This window comes from Ranitomeya variabilis, chromosome 3 (genome assembly GCF_051348905.1).
Source record: "Ranitomeya variabilis isolate aRanVar5 chromosome 3, aRanVar5.hap1, whole genome shotgun sequence".
NCBI classification, from domain to species: Eukaryota; Metazoa; Chordata; class Amphibia; order Anura; family Dendrobatidae; genus Ranitomeya; species Ranitomeya variabilis.
The window spans coordinates 730,704,362-730,726,911 of NC_135234.1; the positions used below are offsets into that span (position 1 = coordinate 730,704,362).

At 47.5% G+C, this 22,550-nt stretch overlaps 1 protein-coding gene across 2 annotated transcripts in view; it reads right to left on the bottom strand.

Moving 5' to 3' along the window:
- Nucleotides 1-22,550, bottom strand: part of LOC143817215 (piwi-like protein 1) — a 119,202-nt gene that overhangs the window by 78,744 nt on the left and 17,908 nt on the right. For both annotated transcript variants that reach the window (XM_077298427.1, XM_077298428.1), the window contains exons 4-7: nt 15,599-15,724; nt 12,172-12,383; nt 11,834-11,955; nt 120-200 (exon numbers count right to left, since the gene is read on the bottom strand). In XM_077298427.1, the coding sequence (XP_077154542.1) occupies nt 120-200; nt 11,834-11,955; nt 12,172-12,383; nt 15,599-15,724 (541 nt within the window). The remainder of the gene's footprint in view (nt 1-119; nt 201-11,833; nt 11,956-12,171; nt 12,384-15,598; nt 15,725-22,550) is intronic.

Below are 22,550 nucleotides of genomic sequence, written 5' to 3' on the forward strand. Positions count from 1 at the left end.
TGTATTATACTCCAGAGCTGCACTCACTATTCTGATGGTGCAGTCACTGTGTACATACATTACATGCTCCCATGAGTACAGCATGGTCAGTCCCATGTAAACCCTGCTCTGCTGGTTACCTGTGGGCTCGGACTTCGGTTGCGTCGCTCGGGTTGTAGTAGTTGCGTCCTATCTGCTTCATGTCCATGATCTTCAGGAGTCTGGGGGGAAGAGAACAGGCGCTGTCAGCTCATCAGGTGGAGGACCTGTGTGATCCCAGCAGTGGGCAAGGGGATGTGGGATCCACTGGAAGATGTGACTGAGGTTTTATCATTTTGGGGAACAGACAACAAATAATTCAGGATTTTTCTTCTTTTTGCTTAACAGACTTTAATGCAGGAAATGAATCACTTTAGATTTTCATAGATCGGTCTTTCTTGAACGTGGCGATAACAAATAGGATTTATTTAGTGTCCATCTTTAATGAGGGAAAGGCGGTCAGATCAGAAGGTTAGAGATTTTATGTTTTTTTATATGTAGATTTCTATTGTGTTTTTTTGTTTAATATTCTTCATCGGAGACCAGAACTTGTCAGTATTGACGTATAGAGCAAACGTCACGGCCCCCTATAAAGCCCAGAGGTGCGGACACGTTGTCTAGTGCCACCCTGCAGTCGTGTCACGGAGGGGCCGCTCTGCACCTGGACGCCCCCCAGTCAGGAACGTGCAGCTCAAATGCCAGTCAGCGACTGTCTGCAGTATGTACGGTGTTAAACAGCGATCAGAGCCGACTCCAGTCCCCGCTGTATAATGCCAGCATCTGCCGGAGCAGGCGCAGCTACTGAGACCGCTCACACCCACATCTGACAACATTGGGATGGCATTAAAAAGGCCAGGACCGACCTGAAGATTAACCCCTTCCCGCCGCGGCCCTTTTTTGCTTTTGTGTTTTCGTTTTTCGCTCCCCTCATTCCCAGAGCCATAACTTTTTTATTTTTCCAACAATATGGTTATATGAGGGCTTATTTTTTGTGCGACGAATTGTACTTTTGAACGACTCTATTGGTTTTACCATGTCTTGTACTAGAAAACGGGAAAAAAATTCCAAATGCAGTGAAATTGCAAAAAAAAGTGCAATCCCACATTTGGTTTTTTGATTGGCTTTTTTGCTTCACTAAATGCTAAAACTGATCTGTCATTATGATTCTCCAGGTCATTACGAGTTCATAGACACCAAACATGTCTAGGTTATTATTTATCTAAGTGGTGAAAAAAAATTCAAAACTTTGTTAAACAAAATAAATAAAAAAAATAAAATAGAAATTGCGCCATTTTCCGATACTCGTAGCGTCTCAATTTTTTGTGATCTGGGGTCGGGTGAAGGCTTATTTTTTGTGTGCCGAGCAGACGTTCCGCGCCCATAGCAAGCCTGCAATTCAGCTACATAGCAGCGATCTGATTGCTGCTATGTAGCTGAGCTGATCCAGTGGTGCCAGCTTCTAGCCTCCCATGGAGGCTATTGAAGCATGGAAAAAGTTAAAAAAAAATAAGAAATTATATATATATATATATATATATATATATATATATATATATTCTTATATCACCCACCTTTCGCCCCATTCAAAATAAAACTAAAATCAAACCTACACATATTTGGTATCGCCGGATTCAAAATTGCCCGATCTATCAATTAAAAAAAGGATTAACCTGATCGCTAAACGGTGTGGCGAGAAAAAAATATGAAACGCCAAAATTACTTTTTTGGTCGCCGCAACATTGCATTAAAATGCAATAACGGGCGGTCAAAAGAACGTATCCGCACCAAAATGGTATCACTAAAAACGTCAGCTGGGCGTGCAAAAAATAAACCTTCACCCAACCCCAGATCACGAAAAATGGAGATGCTACGGGTATCGGAAAATGGCGCAATTTTTTTTTTTTTTTAAGCAAAGTTTGGATTTTTTTTTCACCCAGACATGTTTGGAGTCTATGAACTCATAATAACCTGGAAAATCATAAGGGCAGGTCAGTTTTAGCATTTAGTGAAGCTAGCAAAAAAGGAGATTTTTGTGTACTCACCGTAAAATCTTTCTCTTAGCCTCTAATTGGGGGACACAGGACCATGGGTGTTATGCTGCTGTCCACTAGGAGGCGACACTATGCATAATCTGAAAAAGATTAACCGTGGCTCCTCCTCTGCAGTATACACCCCTGGACGGTGTCAGCCTTCTCCAGTTTTGTGCAAAAGCAGTAGGAGGAACGTAACATGAATAACAGACATGCCTATAAGAAGGCCACTATGTACGAGCTCAAAGAACAATATGAGAACTCAACAGTTCCAACAGCCCGGAAAGGGCAACAGGGTGGGAGCTGTGTCCCCAATTAGAGGCTAGGAGAAAGATTTTACGGTGAGTACACAAAAATCTCCTTTACTCTGTCGCCTCATTGGGGGACACAGGACCATCGGACGTCCCAAAGAAGTCCCTGGGTGGGAAGCAATGGACGTATATTGTGCAGACAGGCCCCTATACTTGGGGCACCGCTGCCTGCAGAACACATCTACCCAGGCTCGCTTCCGCTGAGGACTGGGCATAAACCCTGTAGTGTTTAGTAAACGAGTATGGGCTAGTCCAAGTGGCCGCCTTACACACTTGTTGTGCCAAAGCCTGGAGCCGAATGACCCAGGAGGCCCCTACCGCCCGTGTAGAGTGTGCCGTAATACCGGCTGGAAGAGGAGAATTCTTAAGGCGGTAGGCCTCTTGTATGGTGGATGTGATCTTCCTGGCAAGGGTAGCTTTGGAAGCTGGCAGACCCTTGCGGCCGCCTTCCGGAAGAAGGAAAAGGGATCAGACCTCCGGAAGGATGCAGTCCTAGACACATATATACGCAATGCCCTGGCAAGGTCAAGAGCATGCAGAGCCTTCTCCACTCTATGAACCGGGACCAGACAAAGGGAAGGCAGAGAAATTTCCTCATTGAGGTGGAAGTTGGACACAACCTTCGGAAGGAAGGATGGGACCATACGGAGAACTACCTTGTCCTGGTGAAAATCCAGGAAGGGCCGTCTGCAGGAGAGCGCTGTCAGTTCAGACACCCTGCGTAGCAAAGTGATTGCCACCAGGAACAGGAAAGAAAACACCTTCTGGGAGAGAAGGCGGTTCCTGCAATGCTGCCAGGACCAAGTTGAGGTCCCACGTTTCTAGTGGTCGTCTGTAGGGGGGTAACCAATCAGGAAACCCCCTGAAGAAAAGTCCTTACTCGTGGCTAGGTAGCAATGCGAATTTGGAAAAAAAGCTCTGAGAGGGCTGACACCTGGCTCTTAGGCGAGCCCAGGGACAACCTGGCCTCCAGACCCGATTGGAGAAAAACAAGGTAGTTTGGAGAGGGAAGAAGGGAATGGGGTCTAGCCGCGAGATTCGCACCAAGTAAAGAGAACTTTCCAGGTACGGTCATAGATCTTGGCAGAGGCTGGCTTCCGTGCCCTGATCATGGTCCTAATGACGTCCGTCGAGAACCCTGCCTGGGTTAGAACCCTGGTTTCAAGAGCCACGCTGTCAAATTGAGAGCCCGAGTTCTGGTGGTAGAACGGGCCTTGTGATAGAAGATCCGGGCGGTCGGGGAGGCGCCAGGGGGCGTCTGCTGAAAGTTGTACGACGTCGGCATACCATGTACGTCTGGGCCAGACCGGTGCGATTAAGATGGTTGGAACTCCATCTTTCTTGATCTTCCTCACCACTCCGGATAACATGGGGAGAGGTGGATAAATGTACAGAAGCTGGAACTGGGTCCAGTCCTGAACCAGAGCATCTGCTCCGAGCGACCGCGGATCGTGTGTTCAATGCCAAGGTCTCCAACTTCATGGCCAGAAGTGGGATGCCATTAGGTTCACATCTGGGGTCCCCCAGCGATGGCAGATCTGGCTAAAAATTTCGGGATGGAGAGACCACTCTCCCGAATCTATTCCTTGTCATCTGAGGAAGTCTGCTTCCCAGTTGTCCACACCCGGAATGTGGACCGCCAAGAGAACCGAGCCTGTGTCCTCCACCCTGTGGAGGATGTGTGACACTTCTCGCATCGCCTGGGTACTGTGGTCCCCCTTGGTGATTCACATATGCCACAGTCGTGGCATTGTACGATTGTATTCTGATGTGAGAGGCTGCCAGTAAGTGATTGAAGGCCCTCAATGCCAGGAAGATGGCACGAATTTCCAGGATATTGATGGGCATGGTCGCTTCCACTGGGGACCACTTGCCCTGTGCCCTATGGTGTAGGTGCACTGCAACCCAACCCGTCAGGCTCGCATCGGTGGTCAGAACCTTCCATTGGCCTGTGAGAAAGGATTTCCCCTTTGCTAGCGAGGTTGGCTTGAGCAACCAGTGCAGGGACCTCCTGGTTGACGACATTAGCTGGAATTCCCTGTCGAGAGGAAAAAGGATTCCTGTCCCAGGACTTGAGAATGGCTAGTTGGAGAGGCCTGAGGTGAAACTGGGCCAAATGGGACCGCTTCTATTGCTGCCCCCATCCTGCCGAGGACTCATGGCAAACCAGAGAGATCGAGGGGGTTTGCGGAGGAGGATGCGAACTCCTAGGCGGAGAGCCAGTGCCTTGTCCCTGGGAAAGAGCACTAGACCCCTGGAGGTGTTGTATAGCATTCCCAGGAAGGTCAGAGACTGACTCAGGGTTGGTGATAACCTTTGAAGGTTGACTAACCAGCCCATGTGACTCAGTGTCAGTTGTGATTGAGACGCTGAGCTCGCAGTCCTTGAAGGTAGGAGCCTTGATGAGTAGATTGTCCAGGTATGGAACGACTACTATGCCTCAGGAGTGCAGGACGTCCATGGTGGCTGCCATGACCTTGGTAAACACTCTGGGAGCCGTGGCAAGTCCGAATGGGAGAGCCACGAACTGGTAGTGGTCCTGGTCGATCGCGAGCCTGAGAAAAAACTCTGATGAGCAGGTGCAATCGGTATATGCAGGTATGCGTCTTGTATATCTATGAAGGCGAGATATTCTCCCTTCTCCATGGACACAATGATGGACCAAAGGGACTCCAGCGGAAGTGACGAACCCGTACGCATTTGTTTAGTTGTTTTAGGTCCAGTATGGGCCGTACTCTGCCTCCTTTCTTGGGGACTACGAATAGATTGGAGAAGCCGCCTCGGAAGCACCCGGCCACTGGAACCGGTACTATGACTCCTGCTTGAAGAAGCAAGGAAACCGCTTGGTGGAAGGCATGAGCTTTGGCTGGCGGTTTTGGGGGAACAGAGAGGAAGAATCGGTTCGGTGGGTTGGAGGTGAACTCTCTTGTATCCGGAAGACACTAGTTCCCTGACCCACCTGTCTTCTGTAGTAAGCATCCAGACTTGCTGAAAAAGAGCAAAGTCGCCTACAGGTGGGATGTCTTCCGGGGTCCGTGAGTCATGAGGAGGAAAAAGTCTGAGGTTTTCCTCCTTTGGGTCTTCACAGGCCTGCCTTTAACTGCCAGGTCTTGTCAGACCTTTGCGTCGACCGTGAGTTGTCCCTGTGTGGGGAACGGTTACGTGCTGGACGCGAGACGGACCAGTGCGTAGAATTCCGAAAGGATCGGAACCGGGTTTGTTACACTTCTTGTAAGTGCGTATAGGTTTCAGTTGAGGGAGAGACGTACTCTTACCCCCGGTGGCGTTGGATATCATTGTGTCCAACTTTTCACCAAAAAAGTCACCCACTGAGATACGGGAGGTGCATGAGGGACTTCTTTGAGGCTGCGTCCACTTTCCATTCCGCAGCCAGAGGATACGCCGAATCGTGATGGCGTTTGATGCTATTCCCGCTACGCCCCTTGCTGAATCCAGAGCTGCATGAAGCATGTAATCTACTACAACTGCTATTTGAACCGCTTGGTCCAACAGCTCAGGAGCAGATGCTTGGAGGCCAGCTTGTAAATTTTTTGGCCCAAGCCAGTATGGCCTTAGCAGCCCAAACCGAAGCGAACTCGGGAGCCAGGGAGGCCCCTGCCGCCTCGAAAATTGAACGAACCATGCGTTCTACCTGCCGGTCTGCTGCGTCCCTGAGGGTTGAGCTACCTGGCAGTGAAAATAGGGTCTGTGCTGCTAGTCTAGAGACTAGGGGGGTCCACTTCGGGTGTATCTGTCCATTCCTTGGTGTCCTTCTGTGGGAAATGGTACTTTGCCTCCAGATATTTGCGATAAGCGAATTTTTTCCTCAGGCTGTGAGAGCTGCTTTTTAAGGATCGCTTTAAACTCTGGGTGGTTAGAGAAAACCTTAGGCGGCTTCAGAGGTCCTTCAAAGGAAATCTTGTGTTCTGGGGCCTCTGGTGGCAGATAAGAAATGTCCAGCACCCGATGGATGGAAGAGATTATGTCCTCGACTAGCACTGTATTGCTAGGGGGGATTGGCATCCGGGACCCCTCCGTTTCCCTGTCTGAGTCGGAGTCACAGATGCCTTCCGAATCCTGTGTATCATTCAGGTGTCCCCTGCTGGGTGAGCAGGGGAGGAGGCCTTCTCTGGTCGGGGATTGCGGAGATCTGCATTGTCTGCCCCTGGAAGGGGACGGTAGATGACCTGGAACTACGGTGTCTCTCCCTAGAATGGGATGACCGTGTGCTATGGGACGATGCAGATGGACTTGACCTATGGGTCCGCTTGCGTCCTGACCTAGACGTGGATGTGCCAGGTCGTTCTTTTCCTGAGTCAAGCTCTCCCTTTGCTGGGTAACGGTCATAGCTGAGGCATGACTCTGCAGAGCCTGAAGCAATGTGGAGGTTTTTATCTATAGACTGCGTCACAGATTGCGACCTCTGAGTGACCCATTCCAGCGTGGCATTAGACACCGAGGCATTGGCAGGGCCTTCTTGGGGCTCTCACGCAGTAGTCTGGATGCAGTCCTGGCAGTGCGTACGTGCTGCCACTGGGGAGAGCGGTCCTGCAGGCTGTGCAGAATGCATAATAGCAGTCCTGCCTGGTTCTCCTGGACCTTGAGCCCGGCATAGTGCACAGAGTGCAGAAGAGCTTGTAGAGGACCTTACAGGGGTAGCCATGCAGAGGACCCTATAGGGGAGCCTTATAAGTAATATGGATTCACAGCTGAGTAAAAAACCCAGCTGTGATCTTACCCCACCAGTTTGCCCCTAGGTCCAGCGCCGAACATCCACAGTCTTGTGCCCCCCGGAGACTGGCTGGCCTGGTCTGGTCCTGCTGACCGGGAGATGCAGGGTTAATCCTTGCTGCAGTAGAAACGGCCGCCCGAGGAAAAGAGGCAGGGGGAGAAGGGGGCGGAGAGCTGAGTTAAAAGGCGGCAAAGCTGTGTAAAAACGTGCCATTTCTGTCTCAATCCACCCCCTCTATGACACTGTAGTCATCCGGGGGGGCGGAGAGGAGGCGGCGGCTTCAGCTAGGCCGAAACCAGGGCCTGAATTAGATGCCTGATGCCCCGAAGGGCTCCAGGCCCTGGCGCGGAAGTCCAAGGGGGGGGGGTGTTACGGGACGGGGCTCGGATCTGAGGCGGACCCCCCCCCCCCCCGGATTTAAAGGCAGGGTAGCGGTGGGGCGATAAGCGGAAGGGGTGGGCCCTGTGAGGGGTCCCCCTGACGCAGTATAGAGCTGGTGCTGCCGCAGAGACAGGGGCGCAGGGAGCCCTTGTCTCTATTGTGCCATGCCTGCCTGCACTCCCCCTGGCCCCGACAGGAGCAAGCAGCTGGGCTGGGGTCCCTGGATGCAGGCGCGGTGTGCTGGCCCATTGCTGGGAGCTGCAGAGTGCTGCCTGTACAGGCCCTACCTGAGGCATCTCAACCCAATACCCCCAGAGGGGATTAGGGAGGGTGCTGTTGTCACCTTCAGGGGCCTTTATCCTCGCCTTGACCTCAACCCAGAAACCAAGAGGAATTGGGGAAGGAGGGGGGGGGGGGGGGGGGGTGTCTCGACGTCGAACCAGCACCTGAGGGACTGGGGAAGGAGCGACATGGGGAATAGCCATCTCTACTTCAACTGGGCACCCCGTAATAGGGGGCCGAGGAAGGAGCCATGCCGGGAGTCTCACAGGAGACCCACTTTTCTTCATCTGTAATCCGTCGGAAAAAAAACGGAGTAAAAATCTTAGGTGTGCCTCCTATGCGACACTAAGCAAAAACTGGAGAAGGCTGACGCCGTCCAGGGGTGTATACTGCAGAGGAGGAGCCATGGTTAATCTTTTTCAAATTATGCATAGTGTTGCCTTCTAGTGGACAGCAGCATAACACCCATGGTCCTGTGTCCCCCAATGAGGCGACAGAGTAAAGTCAAACAAAAAACATGCATGGGATTGCACTTTATTTGCAATTTCACCGCACTTGGAATTTTTTTCCCCATTTTCTAGTACACGCCATGGTAAAACCAATGATGTCGTTCAAAAGTACAACTTATTTTTTGTGAGATAAGCCCTCACATGGCCATATTGACTGAAAAATACAAAAGTTATGGCTCTGGGAAGGAGGGGAGCGAAAAACGAGCACGGAAAAATGGAAAATCCCAAGGTCATGAAGGGGTTAACAGCGAATACCTCCAATTAGATATGTAGTGTAGTTCTTCTGATTTACTATGTCGCTCATGTGCAGGGCATTGCAGTAAGCTTAAGTATCCATGGTTACAACCACTAACAACTGTCACTACATGAGTGGTCATATCCATGGAAACCTAAGCTTACTGCTAAGCCCTGCACAAGGGGTAAGGCTAGTTTCACACTAGCGTTAACTGCATTACGTCGCAAATCCGTTTTTTGCCGAAAAAACGGATGCGTCAAAAAAAGTGAAAAACGTATGCAACGCATACAGCATTTCGACGGATCCGTCGCAAATCCGCTAAACGTTTCCGTCGAAAATACTGGATGCGTTGCATACGTTGCATCCGTTTTTACCATCCGTTGCATCCGTTTTTACGACGGATCCGTTTTTAAAATGGGAGGCTCCCAAATTTGATTGGCTACTGGAAAATATGGAAAACTATATAATTACTGTTTTTACAGCCCATCTTTGAGGGTTTTAGTTTTGTGGCAGCGATGGAAGGTGTTCTTGTGAGGATTGCACTTATATACGTGGCACTTATATACGTGGCACTTATATACGTGGCACTTATATACGTGGCACTTATATACGTGGCACTTATATACGTGGCACTTATATACGTGGCACTTATATACGTGGCACTTATATACGTGGCACTTATATACGTGGCACTTATATACGTGGCACTTATATACGTGGCACTTATATACGTGGCACTTATATACGTGGCACTTATATACGTGGCACTTATATACGTGGCACTTATATACGTGGCACTTATATACGTGCCACGTATTTAAGTGCCACATATTTAAGTGCCACGTATATAAGTGCCACGTATCACGTATATAAGTGCCACGTATTTCAGTGCCACGTATTTAAGTGCCACGTATATAAGTGCCACGTATATAAGTGCCACGTATTTAAGTGCCACGTATATACGTGGCCATATATGTGGGGTTGAAGGCCCAGGCCAGGTTTATATAGATTTGGGGGTGTCTGGCCATTTGGCAACAAAATCCAGCTTCTGAGCATGCTCAGTGTAAAAAAACGTATTGCAGCGCTGCATTGCGTCGTACGACGTGTCCCGACGCATCCGTCGCTCATAGGCTTCCATTGTAGCCAACGACGCATGCCGCAGGATGCGTCGCGACACGTTTTTTAGGCGGAGACAAAAAACGCTACAAGCAACGTTTTTTGCCGACGACGTATCGCCAAATTTCGACGCATCCGTCGTAAAACGTACACGACGTATGTCAATCCGTCGCAATACGTCGCCAATACAAGTCTATGGGGAAAAAACGCATCCAGCAAAAACTTTTGCTGGATGCGTTTTTTCGGAAAAAAGACGTTTTGAGACGTAATGCAGTTAACGCTAGTGTGAAAGTAGCCTAAGCAACACAGCGAATTAGAAGAACTATACTACATTTCTAATTTGCTAATTTTATTATTACACCTACTACATATTGGGATAAGATCTTGGAGATGGGAAGACCCCTTTAAAAGAAGTTGTCGAGGATCAGAAGAACATGGCTGCTTTCTTTCACCCCCGACCATGGAGTGTGCGTGGTAACGCAGATCCAGTCACTTCAATGGAGTTGGCATGCAATACGACCCATGGTCAGGAGTGGCGCTGTTTCTGAAAGAAAGCAGACATGTTTTTCTAACCCTGGACAACCCCTTTAAAAGTATTATAAATAGAGCGTGAAAGGTGGGGGACTGGTTTAAGATTTTCCATTGGGGCCAAGGAGCCTAAAGTTTCAGTCTTGCAGGAGAGCCTCCAGATACAGGACTGTTCACTGATGGGTTCACACCATTATTATAAAAGGAACACTCCCAAATTATCATGTTACCCCCTCGTCTGACTGCTGGAGGGGAGGTCCAGCATGCTCACCTCGGCTCCATTCAAAACGGATTCTGCAGAGTCCAATTTTGGGATGGTGTGGGGTCCCAATGGTCGGGGAAAGGGGGAGTAAATAATATTTTGAGATTAACCCTTTAACCCCTTCATGACGTGGGATTTTTTGTTGTTCCGTGTTCGTTTTTCACTCCCCTCCTTCCCAGAGCCATAATTTTTTTTTATTTTTCCGTCAATTTGGCCATGTGAGGGCTTATTTTTTGCGGGACGAGTTGTACTTTTGAACGACATCATTGGTTTTACCATGTCGTGTACTAGAAAACGGGAAAAAAATTCCAAGTGCGGTGAAATTGCAAAAAAAGTGCAATCCCACACTGGTTTTTTGCTTGGCTTTTTTGCTAGGTTCACTAAATGCTAAAACTGACCTGCCATTATGATTCTCCAGGTCATTACGAGTTCATAGACACCTAACATGGCTAGGTTATGTTTTACCTAAGTGGTGAAAAAAAATTCCACACTTTGCTTAAAAAAAAAAAAAAAAAAAAAAATTGCGCCATTTTCCGATACTCGTAGCGTCTCCATTTTTCATGATCTGGGGTCGGTTGAGGGCTTATTTTTTGCGTGCCGAGCTGGCGTTTTTAATGATAGCATTTTGGTGCAGATACGTTCTTTTGATCGCCCGTTATTGCATTTTAATGCAATGTCGCGGCGACCAAAAAAACGTAATTCTGGCATTTCGATTTTTTTTCTCGTTACGCCGTTTAGCGATCAGGTTAATGCTTTTTTTATTGATAGATCGGGCGATTCTGAACGTGGCGATACCAAATATGTGTAGATTTGATTTTTTTTATTGATTTATTTTGATTGGGGCGAAAGGGGGGTGATTTAAACTTATATATTTTTTTTATTTTTTTTCACATTTTTTTAAACTTTTGCCATGCTTCAATAGCCTCCATGGGAGGCTAGAAGCAGGCACAGCACGATCGGCTCTGCTACATAACAGCGATCATCAGATCGCTGCTATGCAGCAGAAATGCAGGTGTGCTGTGAGCGCCGACCACAGGGTGGCGCTCATAGCTACCAGTGATCAGTAACCATAGAGGTCTCAAGGACCTCAATGGTTACTGTCCTGACACATCGCCGACCCCCGATCATGTGACGGGGGTCGGCGATGACGTCATTTCCGGCCGCCCGGCCGGAGACGGTAGTTAAATGCCGCTGTCTGCGTTTGACAGCGGCATTTAACTAGTTAATAGTGGCGGGTGAATCGCGATTTCACCCGCCGCTATTGCGGGCACATGTCAGCTGTTCAAAACAGCTGACATGTCCCGGCTTTGATGCGGGCTCACCGCGGAGCCCTGCATCAAAGCAGGGGAGCCGACATCGGACAGGATAGTACGTCCGATGTCGGTAAGGGGTTAAAGCCGATAATGTTACAGTCCTACATCACTCTGACCTTCGGAAAATGATGTTGTAGAAATGGAAGCAGGTGGGCGAGGTCGGTGGAAGCTCGTTGGTCAGGGTGATTGTTATCCGCACATTCTCTCCATTTCGAGTTTGGCTGAACACCTCGGTGACCTTCAAAAACAAGAAGAAAAATCAAATAACATCAAATGCAATCACAGTTATGTCAACTATCAGAGAGGAGTGAAAGGACAGATATTGGTGATCAGAAAGGTCATCAGTGTCAGATCAAACATGGTCCCAAGTGACCCACGAGGCCTTGTCTGGTTACACGCGGCACCTCCGTCACTGCTCTCCATCGATGACCCGCTGTCCTTGGAACAACTTTACCTTATTCAGTCTTTTTGGTAAAAACAACACGGTTCCATCAAACGCCCGTGCCTTCCCGATGGTTTCTTCGTGCTGGTACAGGAGGGCATACCGCAAACGCTTGGACTCCATAGCGGGGTTGAAGTCAACGTGATACTGGTACAGGGCCCACTGTGGTCGGGACACCAGCTTGATGTGGTTGGTCACAAGAGCAATCAGGGTTCCAGAGGAGCCTGCCGATATTAGAGGAGATGGTTATATTTGACCCATTTGAACCAGTCACGGAAGACGACGAGATCAGGCTCCTTGAATCTTCTCGCCCTACTACTTGCACCAGTGACATTATTCCCTCACATCTCCTCCAGTCCCTTTCCCTGGCTGTCACCACTGACCTAACAAAAATATTCAACCCCTCTCTCTCTTCCGGTATCTTTCCCTCCTCATTTACACACGCCAGCATACTTCCATTACTTAAAAAAAACATCCATCGACAAACTGTGCTACCAACTATAGACCTGTCTTCAATCTCCCTTCATCTCTAAACTCCTGGAATGCCTGGTCCACTCCCGTGCAATCCGTCATCTTTCAGATCACTCTTCTTGACCCTCTACAATGCAGCTTCCTCTCTTTACACTCTACTGAAACTGCCCTCACTAAAGTCTCTAATGATCTACTAGAAGCTCAATCTAATGGTCTCTGCTCCCTGCCGATCTCCTGGATCTCTCTGCAGTATGTGACTGTGGATCATCAGCTCCTCCGCACTATGCTCCGCTCTATAGGGCTCAAGGACACCGTTCTCTCCTGGTTCTCCTCCCATCTCTGACCGCTCCTTCACTGAATCTTTTGCCGGCTCCTTCTCCTCCTCCTTTCATCTTCCCCTTACTATTGGGGTTCCTCAAGGATCAGTCCTAGACTCTTTCTCCTTGTACACCACCCCTATTGGACAATCTCACCTGCATTATTACATAACACCAGTGATTGTCTTTTGCCATCTCCAACATCATTTCCTCCCTCTACCTGAAAGTGAACCTGTCAAAAACTGAACTCCTTGCGCTTCCTCCCTCTACGAACCTACCTATGCGCGACATTGCCATTTCCGTGTTTGGTTCCACCATTACACTCCCCAGAAACATGCCTGCTGTCTTGGGGTCATAATTGATTCAGATCTTTCATTCACCCCCCACATCCGATCACTGGCTCGCTCTTGTCATCTACACAAAAACATTTCTAGAGTTGGACCTTTTCTTACTTTCAACTCTTGTTCATTCTCGTCCAGACTATTGTAACGCTCTACTAATCGGCCTCCCTCTTACTAAACTCTCCCCTCTCCAATCTGTCTTGAATGCAGCAGCTAGGATCATATTCCTCACCAGCCGTTACACCGATGCCTCTAGCCTGTGCCAGTCGTTGCACTGGTTACCCATCCGCTACAGAGCTCAATATAACTTAACACTCTCACCCACAAAGCGCTCCATGGCTCAGCACCACCCTACATCTCCTCCCTGGTCTCAGTCTACCTCCCTACCCATGCCCTCCGTTCTGCTAACCTGAGGCCAACATCCTCAATAATCAGAACCTCCCACTCCCGTCTCCAAGTCTTCTCACTACCCAGGATAATACCATTAATCTCCAATACCCACAGTTTTAAGCGTGCCCTAAAAGTGCATTTCTTTAGCCTGGCCTACCGTCTCAACTCATTTTTTAACCATCACTGTGTTGCCCATTCAACATTTTCTTCATAACTAGGATCCTCGCATCATGTTCTCACACGCTTTATGCATTTAATAGCCTCTGTGTCTGTACGGTTACATAATCTGGCTGATAACCGGTTCATGCAGCTTTACAAGAACACCCGATTTCTTACACTATGGCTGCTCCGAACAATGAAAGCAATTGTCACCATCCACCTCTCGTGTCTCCCCTATTTCCTCAGATTGTAGCTTGCGAGCAGCAGGGCCCTCACTCCTCTTGGTGTTTGTTGTTTATGTGATTGTTATGTTGTAATGTTTAGGCTATGTGCACACTTTGCGGTGTGCTCTGCGGGTTCTCCCGCAGCGGAATTGATAAATCTGCAGGGCAAACCCGCTGCGGTTATCCCTGCAGATTTATCGCGGCTTGTTCCGCGGTTTCCGCTGCGGGTTTCCGCCTATACTATTGATGCTGCATATGCAGCAATATGCAGCATCAATAGTATAATGTTAAAATAATAAAAATTGGTTATACTCACCCTCTCTGACGTCCCGATCTCCTCGGCGCTGCACTCGGCGGTCCGCTTCCAAAGATGATGTGTGAGAAGGACCCTTCGTGACGTCACGGTCATGTGACCGTGACGTCACCGCAGGTCCTGTTCGCACATCAACCCAGACCGGACGCCGCGGGCAGCGCTGAGAGGTGAGTATAACATGATTTTTTATTTTAATTCTTTTTTTTACACCCAAATATGCTTCCCAGGGCCTGGAGGAGAGTCTCCTCTCCTCCACCCCGGGTACCACCCGCACATTAACCGCTTACTTCCCGCAACGTGGGCACAGCCCCATGCGGGAAGTAAGCGGTTCAATGCATTCCTATGGGTGCAGAATCGCAGCGATTCTGCACAAAGAAGTGACATGCTGCGGGTTGTAAACCGCTGCGTTTCTGCGCGGTTTTTCCCGCAGCATGTGCACTGCGGTTTCCATAGGGTTTACATGTTAATGTAAACGCTATGGAAACTGCTGCGGACCCGCAGCATCAAAATCGCAGCGGTTCCGCGGTAAAAACCGCAAAGTGTGAACATGGCCTTACTATCTGTACAATTTCCCCTGTAAAATGTAAAGTGCTGTGGAATATGTTGGGGCTATAGAAAGAAAATATTTTAGCATTTCTCTGTCCATTCAGTTGCTTTCTTAAGACACCTAATCTGTCTCTTCCCACAAATGTCATCGTGGGAAGCCCGTTCCTCACCGCTACTCTCGTCTGATTGCAGTGGCGACACCACTTCAATAGCGCACATCACTGCTGCAGTCAATCATGTAGATAGCAGGAGCTGCTGTGCCCAGTGATTGGCTGCAGCAGTGATGTTCGCTTTTGTTGTGGTGTCACTGCTACAGCAGAAAAGCAAATCGGAGCAGCGGCAGAGAACAGGCGGAGGACCGGGGTAAGAGGAGTACTGCTTGCCTTTTTCTTTCTTTCTATCTTTTGGGGCCCCCTTTTCCAGTAGTGTAAAAACCCCCGTAACCTCTATTGATTTCTCATTTCCAATTATTTGTCATAAAAAGACTCCAATCACCCAGCGAGATTTGGGGACCAGAGACAGGCATGTTTTAACCCTTTATGTGCAGTTTTTTGAGTTGGCGATAACTAGATGACAAACCCAGGAGTTGTAGAGGTGGAAACATGTTTGTCATCCAGCTTTACACAGAACAGCAAGAAACAACACGATAGATGTGAAAAGATTCAAGGACGCGATTACCAGCTTTCGATTTTTGGACGTGCTCGATAGTCTGCCGGGTGTTCACCCCGACGTCATGGAAGTCACGCCTACGGCCGCCCCGCTCCCCGATAGACACTTCTGCAAGTCCGGCTGACACCTGCAGAACTAAGCGAGAGAAAAAGGTTTGTTAAACTATTAGCTAAACAGGTCTCCCTTCCACATACAGGGGTCACAGGACAGAAAAGAAAAGGGGTCCCCAATACTGCACAGTGGTGGCAGGAAGCATCCTGTGAGACTACACCAGGAGGCCTCCCATCCTAGCAATCAGTAGGGGCCCCACAGCCGGACCCCAGCATCCAGCAAGTTCTTTCTTATCCTGTGAATAGGTGATCACTTACCATATTTGGAATAACCTTTTATAGGATTGTCTGGGATTATAACCGTATAATTATTATTGGTGGTTGAAATATTCAGCCTGTCCAGCAGCACCGACTGTGAATCAATGTCTCCTGCTGTGCAAATGGAGCAACAGGCAAATAAGCAATTAGCAAGACAGCCCCTATAAAAGGAGTGGTCTGCAGGGCTGACCACAGACCATTTCTCTGTTCTCAACCTTTTTGGCAGCTTTGGTCACTTTTGCATTTTGTCATTGCTCTCACCCTTAGAGATACTGTACAGTAGCATGAACCGGTGTCAACAACCCACAGAAGTGTCTCAGGTAGCGCAGCTCATCAATGAGAGCTGTGGCAAGAAGGGTAGCTGGGTCTGTGAGCACAGTGTCCAGAGAATGGAGCAGATACCAGGAGACAGGCCAGTACACCAGGAGATGTGGAGGGCATCAACCCAGCAGCAGGACCGCTACCTCCTCCTTTGTGCAATGAGGAACAGTGCTAGAGCCCTGCAAAATGACCTCCAGCAGGCCACTAACATCCATATGTCTGCTCAAACTGTCATATACAGACTCCATGAGAGTGGTGGTATGGGGGCCCAGTGTATCCACAAGTGGGTGTTGTGCTTACAGCCCAACACCATGCAGGGCTATTGACATTTGCCAGAGAACACCAAGATTATCAGATGAGACATTGGCGCCCTGTGCTCTTCACGGACGAGAGCAGGTTCACATTGAGCACGTGACAGAGTCAAGAGACACCGTGGAGAACGTTCTGCTGCCTGCAACATCCTCCAGGATGACGGTGAGTAACAGTGTAAGGAGGCATTTCTTTGGAGGGCCTCACAGCCCTCCATGTGCTCGCCAGAGGTACCCTGACTGATATTAGTTACCGGGAGGAGATCCTCAGACCCATTGTGAGACCATATGGAGGTGTGCTGGGCCCTGGGTTCCTTCAGATGCATAAAAATGCAAGACCTCATGTGGCTGGAGTGTGTCAGCAGTTCCTGCAAGATGAAGGCATTGAAGCTATGGACTGGCCCGCCGTTCCCCTGACCTGAATCCAATCGAGCAAATCTGGGACATCATGTCTTGTTCAGTCCACCAACGCCATGTTGCATCATAGACGGTCCAGGAGTTGACTGATGATTTAATCCAGGTTTGGGAGGAGATCCCTCAGGAGAACATCTGCCACATCATCAGCAGCATGCCCAGGCATTATAAGGAGGTCATACAGGCACATGGAGGCCGCACACACTACTGAGCATCACTTCATTGTCATGAGGCATTTCCACTGAAGTTGGATCAACCTGTAATTTGATTTTCCACTTTGGTTTTGAGCATCATTCTAAATCCAGACCTCCATGGGATATTAGTTGTGATTTACGTTGGTAATTTTTAGGTTTTATTGTTCCCAATGCATTTCACCATGTAATGAAAAAGATTTGTAACTGGAAGATTTCATTCAGTGATATCTGGGATATGGTGCTGTAGTTACATAGTTATTAAGGTTGAAGGAAGACTAAGTCCATCTAGGTCAACCCATAGCCTAACCTAACATGCCCTAACATGTTGATCCAGAGGAAGGAAAAAAAAACCCATGTGGCAAAGAGTAAGCTCCACCTTGGGGAAAAAAATTCCTTCCCGACTCCACATACGGCAATCAGACTAGTTCCCTGGATCAACGCCCTATCAAGGAATCTAGTGTATATACCTTGTAACATTATTCTTTTCCAGAAAGGTATACAGTCCCCTCTTAAATTTAAGTAATGAATCACTCATTACAACATCATACGGCAGAGAGTTCCATAGTCTCACTGCTCTTACAGTAAAGAATCCACATCTGTTATTATGCTTAAACCTTTTTTCCTCCAGACGTAGAGGATGCCCCCTTGTCCCTGTCTCAGGTCTATGATTAAAAAGATCATCAGAAAGGTCTTTGTACTGTTCCCTCATATATTAATACATTAAAATAAGATCACCCCTTAGTCTTCGTTTTTCCAAACTAAATAGCCCCAAGTGTAATAACCTATCTTGGTATGGCAGACTCCCCAGTCCTCTAATAACCTTGGTCACTCTTCTCTGCACCCGCTCTAGTTCAGCTATGTCTTTCTATAAGGCTACGTTCACATTTGCAGTCGGCGCCGCAGCGTCGCCGCATGCGTCATGCGCCCCTATATTTAACATGGGGGCGCATGGACATGCGTCGCATGCGTCCCTGCGGCGCCCGCGTCCGGGCGCAGAGGACGCAGCAAGTTGCATTTTTGCTGCGTCCAAAATCAATGAAAAAAAGGACGCATGCGGCGCAAAACGCATCGTTGTGCATGCGTTTTGCTGCGTTTTTGTTTGCGTTGTGCGTTGCGGCGCCGACGCTGCGGCGCACAACGCAAATGTGAACGTAGCCTTATACACCGGAGACCAGAACTGTGCACAGTATTCTAAGTGTGGTCGAACTAGTGACTTGTATAGAGGTAAAATTATGTTCTCCTCATGAGCATCTATGCCTCTTTTAATGCATCCCATAATTTTATTTGCCTTTGTAGCAGCTGCCTGACACTGGCCACTGAATATGAGTTTGTCATCCACCCATACACCCAGGTCTTTTTCATTGACGGTTTTACCCAGAGTTTTAGAATTAAGCACATAGTTATGCATCTTATTACTTCTACCCAAGTGCATGACCTTACATTTATCCCCATTAAAGCTCATTTGCCATTTATCAGCCCAAGCTTCTAGTTTACATAAATCATCCTGTAATATAAAATTGTCCTCCCCTGTATTGATTAACCTGCAGAGTTTAGTGTAATCTGCAAATATTGAAATTCTACACTGAATGCCCCCTACAAGGTCATTAATAAATATGTTAAAAAGAAAAAGGCCCAATACTGACCCCTGTGGTACCCCACTGCTAACCGCGACCCAGTCCGAGTGTGCTCCATTAATAACCACCCTTTGTTTCCTATCCCTGAGCCAGCTCTCAATCCACTTACACATATTTTCCCCTATCCCCATTATTCTCATTTTATGTAACAACCTTTTGTGTGGCACCGTATCAAAAGCTTTGGAAAAGTCCATATACACTACATCCACTGGGCTCCCTTGGTCCAGTCCGGAACTTACCTCTTCATAGAAGCTGATCAAATTAGTCTGACATGAACGGTCCCTAGTAAACCCGTGCTGATACTGGGTCATGAGGTTATTCCTCTTCAGATACTCCAGCATAGCATCCCTTAGAATGCCCTCCAGGATTTTACCCACAGTAGAGGTTAAGCTTACTGGCCTATAATTACCGAGTTCAGTTTTTGTCCCCTTTTTGAATATTGGCACCACATTTGCTATACGCCAGTCCTGTGGTACAGATCCTTTAATTATGGAGTCTTTAACCCCTTCATGACCTTGCCGTTTTTTGCAATTCTGACCAGTGTCCCTTTATGAGGTAATAACTCAGGAACGCTTCAACGGAACCTAGCGATTCTGAGATTGTTTTTTCGTGACATATTGGGCTTCATGTTAGTGGTAAATTTAGGTCGATAATTTCTGAGTTTATTTGTGAAAAAAACGGAAATTTGGCAAAAATTTTGAAAATTTCGCAATTTTCACATTTTGAATTTTTATTCTGTTAAACCAGAGAGTTATGTGACACAAAATAGTTAATAAATAACATTTCCCACATGTCTACTTTACATCAGCACAATTTTGGAAACAAATTTTTTTTTTTGCTAGGAAGTTATAAGGGTTAAAATTTGACCAGTGATTTCTCATTTTTACAACAAAATTTACAAAACCATTTTTTTTAGGAATCACCTCACATTTGAAGTCAGTTTGAGGGTTCTATATGGCTGAAAATACCCAAAAGTGACACCATTCTAAAAACTGCACCCCTCAAGGTGCTCAAAACCACATTCAAGAAGTTTATTAACCCTTCAGGTGTTTCACAGCAGCAGAAGCAACATGGAAGTAAAAAATGAACATTTAACTTTTTAGTCACAAAAATGATATTTTAGCGAAAATTTTTTTATTTTCCCAAGGGTAAAAGGAGAAACTGGACCACGGACGTTGTTATCCAATTTGTCCTGAGTACGCTGATACCTCATATGTGGGGGTAAACCACTGTTTGGGCGCACGGCAGGGCTCGGAAGGGAAGGAGCGCCATTTGACTTTTTCAATGAAAAATTGGCTCCAATCTTTTGCGGACACCATGTCGCGTTTGGAAAGCCCCTGTGTGCCTAAACATTGGAGCTCCTCCACAAGTGACCCCATTTTGGAAAGTAGACCCCCCAAGGAACTCATCTAGAGGCATAGTGAGCACTTTAAACCCCCAGGTGCTTCACAAATTGATCCGCAAAAATGAAAAAGTACTTTTTTTTCACACAAAATTTCTTTTAGCCTCAATTCTTTCATTTTCACATGGGCAACAGGATAAAATGGATCCTAAAATTTGTTGGGCAATTTCTCCTGAGTATGCCGATACCTCATATGTGGGGGTAAACCACTGTTTGGGTGCACGGCAAGGCTCGGAAGGGGAGGCGTGCCATTTGACTTTTTGAATGGAAAATTAGCTCCAATCGTTAGCGGACACCATGTCGCGTTTGGAGAGCCCCTGTGTGCCTAAACATTGGAGCTCCCCTACAAGTGACCCCATTTTGGAAACTAGACCCCCCAAGGAACTTATCTAGATGCATAGTGAGCACTTATAATCCCCAGGTGCTTCACAGAAGTTTATAACGCAGAGCCGTGAAAATAAAAAAATAATTTTTCTTTCCTCAAAAATGATTTTTAGCCCAGAATTTTTTATTTTCCCAAGGGTAATAGGAGAAATTGGACCCCAAATGTTGTTGTCCAGTTTGTCCTGAGTACGATGATACCCCATATGTGGAGGTAAACCACTGTTTGGGTGCACGGCAGGGCTCGGAAGGGAAGGCACGCCATTTGGCTTTTTGAATGGAAAATTAGCTCCAATCATTAGCGGACACCATGTCGCGTTTGGAGAGCCCCTGTGTGCCTAAACATTGGAGCTCCCGCACAAGTGGCCCCATTTTGGAAACTAGACCTCCCAAGGAACTAATCTAGATGTGTGGTGAGCACTTTGAACCCCCAAGTGCTTCACAGAAGTTTATAACGCAGAGCCATGAAAATAAAAAATAATTTTTCTTTTCTCAAAAATGATTTTTTAGCCCACAATTTTTTATTTTCCCAAGGGTAATAGGAGAAATTGGACCCCAAAAGTTGTTTTCCAGTTTCTCCTGAGTACGATGATACCCCATATGTGGGGGTAAACCACTGTTTTGGCACACGTCGGGGTTCGGAAGGGAAGTAGTGACGTTTTGAAATGCAGACTTTGATGGAATGCTCTGCGGGCATCAGGTTGCGTTTGCAGAGCCCCTGATGTGCCTAAACAGTAGGAACTCCCCACAATTGACTCCATTTTGGAAACTAGACCCCCAAGGGAACTTATCTAGATGTGTAGTGAGCACTTTGAACCCCCAAGTGCTTCACAGAAGTTTATAACGCAGAGCCGTGAAAATAAAAAATGTGTTTCCTTTCCTCAAAAATATTTTTTTAGCCCAGAATTTTTTATTTTTGCAAGAGTAACGGAGAAATTGGACCCCAAAAGTTGTTGTACAGTTTCTCCTGAGTACGCTGATACCCCATATGTGGGGGTAAACCACTGTTTGGGTACATGCCGGGGCTCGGAAGGGAAGTAGTGACGTTTTGGAATGCAGACTTTGATGGAATGGTCTGCGGGCATCATGTTACGTTTGCAGAGCCCCTGATATGCCTAAACAGTAGAAACCCCCCACAAGTGACCCCATTTTGGAAACTAGACCCCCCCAAGGAACTTATCTAGATGTGTGGTGAGCACGTTCAACCCCCAAGTGCTTCACAGAAGTTTACAACGCAGAGCCGTGAAAATAAAAAATCATTTTTCTTTCCTCAAAAAAGATGTTTTAGCAAGCAATTTTTTATTTTCACAAGGGTAACAGGAGAATTTGGACCCCAATATTTGTTGCCCAGTTTGTTGTGAGTACGCTGATACCCCATATGTGGGGGTAAACCACTGTTTGGGCGCACGTCGGGGCTTGGAAGGGCGGGAGCACCATTTGACTTTTTGAACGCAAGATTGGCTGGAATCAATGGTGGCGCCATGTTGCGTTTGGAGACCCCTGATGTGCCTAAAACAGTGGAAACCCCTCAATTCTAACCAACACTAACCCCAACACACCCCTAATCCTAATCCCAACTGTAGCCATAACCCTAATCACAACCCTAACCCCAACACACCCCCTAACCACAACCCTAACCGCAACACAACCGTAACCCTAATTCCAACCCTAATCCTAACCCTAATCCCAACCGTAACCCTAATCCCAACCCTAACCACAACTGTAACCCCAACACACCCCTAACCCTATCCGTAACCCTAACCACAAGCCTATTCTTAACCCTATTTCCAACCCTAGCCCTAATTCCAACCCTAACCCTAAGGGTATGTGCCCACGTTGCGGATTCGTGTGAGATTTTTCCGCACGATTTTTGAAAAATCTGCAGGTAAAAGGCACTGCGTTTTGCCTGCGGATTTACAGCAGATTTCCAGTGTTTTTT